Source organism: Andrena cerasifolii, chromosome 11, assembly GCF_050908995.1.
Source record: "Andrena cerasifolii isolate SP2316 chromosome 11, iyAndCera1_principal, whole genome shotgun sequence".
Taxonomy (NCBI): Eukaryota; Metazoa; Arthropoda; class Insecta; order Hymenoptera; family Andrenidae; genus Andrena; species Andrena cerasifolii.
The window spans coordinates 3,901,225-3,907,634 of NC_135128.1; the positions used below are offsets into that span (position 1 = coordinate 3,901,225).

The 6,410-nt window shown below is 37.4% G+C and overlaps 1 protein-coding gene across 1 annotated transcript; it reads right to left on the reverse strand.

Annotated features, from left to right (window-relative positions):
- Window positions 1–300: 300 nt before the first annotated feature.
- On the reverse strand, window positions 301–3,264 carry LOC143374898 (uncharacterized). The gene is given in 4 exon segments (XM_076823447.1): window positions 301–404; window positions 683–872; window positions 875–933; window positions 3,180–3,264. Coding segments are annotated over 4 exon segments (438 nt in total).
- Window positions 3,265–6,410: the final 3,146 nt, after the last annotated feature.

A 6,410-nucleotide genomic window follows, 5' to 3' on the forward strand; every position in this document is an offset into this window, starting at 1 on the left:
GACCCCAAATAAAAAAGGCCACAGAAATTTGTAAAGTCGACCCTGAATCAACCTCTATGAATATTTTGTTCTTAGGTAATGTGTAAAATAATAGAAACCTAAAAAGTTAAACTATTATTATAAAATTAATTAGAAAAACAGTTTACCAACTTAGACAACCGAAAATTGTACATCGAACTTTGGGTGCTTGGAGTCACGAGCGACCCCTGGATACCAGTTAAGGGTTAAAGTACCTAAGTTTGAGGAGATTTTAAAAACCTGGTCCATCTCTACCGGAGAATCGAAGCCCCGAACTTGTTATTAAAAGTGTGCCAGAACCGAAGTGACCGTTAAAGTTTCTGAATCAACATCTCCATTCATGAACGTCGAGTTCCCTTCAGCAACCTGCTGAGGAAGCCAACGTACTGAAAATTTCGTGTGCAACCTGACCGACCGTGTTGACGCCTACATCGAAAGAAAGCCTACTCGATCAGCGTGCCTGAACGAAAATCCCCCGAGCACCGAGACCAGGCCGGGTTCCACACCTTACTCGAAAAAAACTGCCGGCACTAAACGGGAAGATGGGGAACGGTGCGCAACATCAATCGCACGCGTCTGGTGAGTCGGAGGGGGCGACGAACCGGCAGGGAAGGGAAAAGAGAGCAAAGGGAGGAAAGAGAGCAAAGGGAGCGGAGCACCATACAGCAGGGAAGAGATCTCCTCCATTCAGCAAGCAGCAGGTACGATTTCCAATCGAGGACCGCTTCCTTGAAACGGGTGCTCCTTCTGAGGGATCCTGAACGGCTGCATGGGGGACCGCGGCTCGGAATACTGGTTCTAACCGTGGCTCCATTCAAGCGTTCTTGCACCACTGGCATCCCTCCGGTTGCTCGCCAAGAAGCTCCTTGATATTCCGCTGCTGCACCGATCCAGTTTGTCCCTACGCGTTGATAATGCCGGCCGGGTGAAATAAAATGACGAAAGATGGTAGTTCGGAGGGCCGGCCAAACGAGATCGTCCAGGGGGTTCGGGGTTTAACGTAGAATCAGCAAAATACACGCTAGTTTATCTGCCGTGACGAGGAGAAAGCGTGGAATTGTTAGCATTTCGCAGCACAACTGGGAATAAAATTCTAATTAGCAGAGTCTTACAAAAGCGCAAACAACAAGTTAATGATAAGAATAGCGCGGTGTCGCACTGAAGTTCGTTTGTTATGATAGTAAATTAAGGGGCTGTTGTGGTCTAGAACCCATCGAAATAGGCGATCTTTGGGAATTAATTAAAGGAAAGCTACTTCATATAATTTAATGGGATTTTTTGCATTGTATTAAGGATGTCTTAAACTATAGAAATATATTTTTTGTTTTATAATTAATCATTGCAGACGGCACTGAGTTAGGTCTAGGTTAGGAATTGGAATTCATCCAAAACGGTGGAACCTGTAGCACCTAAACCATTAAAAAAAAATAATAAAAAACAATGCCAGATAATTAAAAGGGGCACGAAACTCGCTCGTGGATTTAGCAGTAAAAATTACAAAAAATTACATTTTTTTTAGAAAATAACGACACTTTAATTTTGAAATCATTTTTCCCTGTATTTTTCATCTTTTCAACGCTCCTAAAAATTACAAATTTTCAAATTACAATTTTTTTTAAATTTTACTGGTTTCTCCACGATTCAGAAGTACCTATATTCCTTCAAATAAAAAGTTTCAGTCAAATCGGATAATAACTTTTCGATTAGATTCCACTGATTTTGAGAACACTGTTTCGAAAAAAGCGCGTTTAAAGTTTTACGCGAGCGCCGAGTGGCCGCGTGTTACCCATGCATTTTCCGCCAAGAAAATACCTATAACTTCATGAATTTTACGAATTTCAAAAAATTCTTTTAAACACTTGTTGTTAAAAGGTTGAACATTCCCAAAATGAAATAAAAAAAGAATCAATTTTTAGACCGGAAGGTCCCCGTCAGTCATCTTAGAGAAACGCCAGTTTCGACATAAGGCTAGAATTCCCTGTCGAATTATTCTGTATCCAAGTATTCGACCACTTCGATGATTCAAATATTCGGCGGGAATAATTTGAATACTATTAGAATGTTTGAGTATTCAAGAACGTCCGCAGACTTTCTTCGAGGGGGAGGACAACTTTGAGAAGTAGTCTAGTTTACAGAGGAAAATTGGATCCTTGTTTGAACTCATTTTGTAGCGCTAATTTAATTAAAAAATTTAAAATATCCACTATTTTAGTATAAACTTAATAAAGATTAAGGCACGTACACACGACGACACTTTTGTGTCTAGATCAAGTGCCTTTTGTGTCTAGCTAGAGTTAGTTCAAATTCAGTGTCGCGGACTGCTCTAGGCAGTTTGCAATCATCCGGAAATTTTTTTGAGTGTCGCATACACTTGATCCAGATACAAAACTGTCGTCGTGTAGACGTACCTTTAGTTTAGTTTTTAAAAATAAGCGATAAGCATAAGCCCCACCCGTCACGTCCATATATTGTACCTACATATACTTCGTGCACTGCAGAAGCATTTTCATTCCGCTATGACCCTCCCTTCGTTGCGTTTGGTCGCACTGTACAATTTATACAGAAAATATTTAAACACAGATATATCATAACCACTAAAACAATCCACAAGATGTGCCTCCCGCTGAAATGAAATAAAAGTCCCTTAAGGTTTACTAAATTTGTCACAGAATGTAATGAAATAAATAACAAGCATTAATGACAGAGTCCGGGACTCTAAACAACCGTGCAAATTCCTTGGGTAAAACATTTCAAAAGCTTCACCCAATCGGAGATAGGCAGAGCAGAACCGTACAAATGATTCTGAAACTAAGGACTATTTTTCACTACAACGAAAGATTTGTGTATTTACACAATTCAATCGTACGAAAGTTCTATAAACATTTTAAACTGTCCTGGAGGTTAGCACAATCTCAGAACGCCCCGAGTGTACCATTGGCAATCGTAATAAAGCTCGAGGTGCAAGAAGAAGCTCGCAAGGGGAAACAGGTGAAAAGAAAGCGATTTTACTTTGTGCTGCCAAGTATAGGTGGGGCCACGTGGATGAAGATGAAATCGCGCGGCGCGTTGGTCCCAGGAGGGCCGCGCGGAGAGGGGAGGGTGACGGGGCCGGTGGTTAGGCCGCGCAAGGATCAGAGGAGGGGGCCTGGAGCAGGCCCCACTTCTTTCTCCGGGGAGTCCCTCTGGGTCCCACATTACGTGGACATAAAAGGCAACCCCAGCTTGGAGACCGTCTCTCTGACACATTGACACAGCCTTTGAACTGCTACGTGCGTGCTCCCTCCTACCTCCCTCGAGAATCCCCTTTTCTCCCCCCTTACTACACCGGATCATCCGCTCCGCTCTTCGTTTCCGTTTCGAGCTTCTAGCCTCGATATCGCTGTTATCTGATGATCTTTGTCTGGTCAGTGGTTTTTTGGCGCCTGCGGAGAACGCGCTTAGTACGCTTTGCCCGTTCGTTAACGAGATCATGGAGCATCTTTCAGCAGTTTTTTTTAAATGCAGAGCTCTGTGTTTCACGTTTACTTAAACACACGGGAACATGTGTATGAACGTTACCTTTTTTTTAAATCCTGCAATGTTTGGAATGTGAGTTGGTACAGATTCATTTTGTTCGCAATTTTTTTTATTCTATTTGGCAGTTGTTGCAAATGAAAAAATTGCATCTTTCATCGGGGAAAAAGGGATCGAGTATTTTCAGGTAAATGTTCCCAGTTTCAGAAGAATATAAGTTAGAATGATAGATATAAGCTGCGAGAAAGATTGTGGGAAACTATTTTTATTGTCTTCGTAAATGAAAATTCGAAGTGATGCAAACGTAAAAATATATTATTAATATTATTATAGAAGTATTGTACTGAAATATTTTAAAAACACTAGTTTACAAAATGAAATAGATTGCATGTACATTTGATAAGAGGTGACTCCTCTTATGGATTTTCTCCCGCTGAATTTGAAAATTAAGGTTCAATTTTTTTCTATGGAACAGTTTTTGAGATATTGTGATTTTTCATTTTATTTCCTCTTTTCACTTCAAAAATCATATCTGGAGCTAGATGTGCCCGATTTGGTCGTTCTTGGTACCAAATAAAAGGCATTGAAATGACGAACAAATGTGTATAATGGGATCTTTAATTGGTTTAGCGGTTCAAAAGATATTGACGAAAATAGTCCACATTTAAAAAAAAAATTGATCTTATTCTGTGGCCACGGAAAAATAGAAACCGATAAAAAAGCGTCCGGTTTTTTACACAAGCAGGAAAAAATGCAGTTCAGAATTGGATGTCGATATAAGGATTGATTAGTAAAGTGAGAAAGTATTTAAATGTTGCATTTTACACTGATACAATTGAATACAATTGAATACAATTGTATCAGTGTAAAATGCAATATTTAAATACATTCTCACGTCAGTAATTAATCCTTATATCGACATCCAATTCTGATCTGCATTTTTTCCTGTTTGTTTTGTTCTTTTTGGTTTCCTCCCTTTCCTACTTATTTTCAATCTGCTTCATGACAACACTTCTGTACAGCTTTTTACGAAATGCAATTATTTAAAATTTCTTACTCATATTTCAGTGTATGGAGTGAATATTTTAACGTCTATTTTTAAGCGATGCCTATGTTCCCTTAAAAAAGATAAATAAGTGCGAAAAATATAACTTCTTACACAACAGTACAAAACACGGTAAAGAAATAAATAAAGTGAAATATAGAGTAATAGTTCTTTAAATATGCTAGTGAAGAATACTGGAATATTCTTTTACCATGCAGAGAACAGACAAAGATGCTTAATTATATGTAAAAAAAATGAATACTGTAATGACACAACATATTTGTTATTAATATACAGCGTAAATAATTTTCTGCAAATAATGATAACTACGTGGAAATTTTTATATTTACAAACTAAACACAATTGATGTTTCCGAGGAAATTGCAACTCTATTTACATTTGCCGTTGATTAATTTGTCCATTTGTTAATTACGTTTACACATGTCAAATGTACCTCCCTATACCAAAAGTAAAGCAATTATTATTTAACCACTTAACCAATTTATTTTCCTTTTAGCTTATTAATATAGTAATACTTTTATTGCACTGCAATATTTCTATCGCAATGCATTCATACAGTATAGAGTTTTCTATAAAAGAAACTTCAGGCACCATAATTAATGCGAATTAATGAAAATACTACCACCGCCGTTAATTAACTAATTAAGAATACATGTGAAGTACCACGTATTACACTATAGTTTATGTAAAAATATATCAGTTAAGTAAAAACACAAAAATGTTGATGTTATTACTTAATTTTTCACAATACTTGTTAATAGTAAAAATTAAAAAAATCCTTCTGTTCCTAAATCGAAACTCGGCTTATTTTGCATATGCAAACCCCCAAGAGATGGTTCCCCATAAAAAAAACTAAAAAGTACGTGTTGATTATATTATGCAGCCACATTATAGCAATTATTTACTCCGTCGAAATAGGTCCGAGGCAATTGGAACTTAAAATACTTAATATGTACAAAAAATGCGAAATCAATGGAAAAAATCGACAATTAAATTTTTTTCGTTATATATAGTGTCCCAGTCTATAATTATTGATACGTCCGAAGCGTCTACAAGTTTTGCCAACTCATGTCAACCACATGTAACTCCTGAACAAGTAAAACCGTATCCTGTAGCGGAAAAAAGACCACAATTGTACGAAGAAAGAAGATGAAATCAGAAATTTTAATGATCACGCAAGAGAATCCATACGTCAGGAACAACTGTTAAAAGAAAAAACGAAAAGCCAAACCTAAAAAAAAAATCAAAACCTAAATAGATTTTATTACAAAGTATTAGAAAGGAAACTGATGACATAAAAAAAAAACATACAGTAAAGAAAAGGCAGATGAAAAATAAATCCACCACAAATAATAGACACTCTTCCTCCGAAGACGAAGAATGCGTTTGCTTGCACTGTCTCTCTCCTTTTTCAAATTCAAAGAGGGGCTGCACAAAGTGGATGCAGTGCATAGAATGCAAAAAGTGGGCACACGAGAAGTGTACCAAACCGAAGAATCACTTTTATGTGTGCATTAATTGCGAGTCTCCGTATCAAACGGACGAGGATAATTAGTGCAACTGATTTCAGTAGTTTTTATTATTTTTCAAACAGATTTTTTATTGCATATTTGAGCCGTTTATTTTGAAAGTGGCCTAACTCCATTTTTCAAATTTTTCCGGTTACCATGGTTACATGTACAACTTCGTGTTATTTAGCAGTAAAGCATTGCAGGTTGCTTATAATCCGAGCAAATACGATAATTCTTGACACATAAGTTTTCAGAGTTAGTTCAATAATCGAACTGTGTAGTTTGAAAGTGGCCCAACTCCA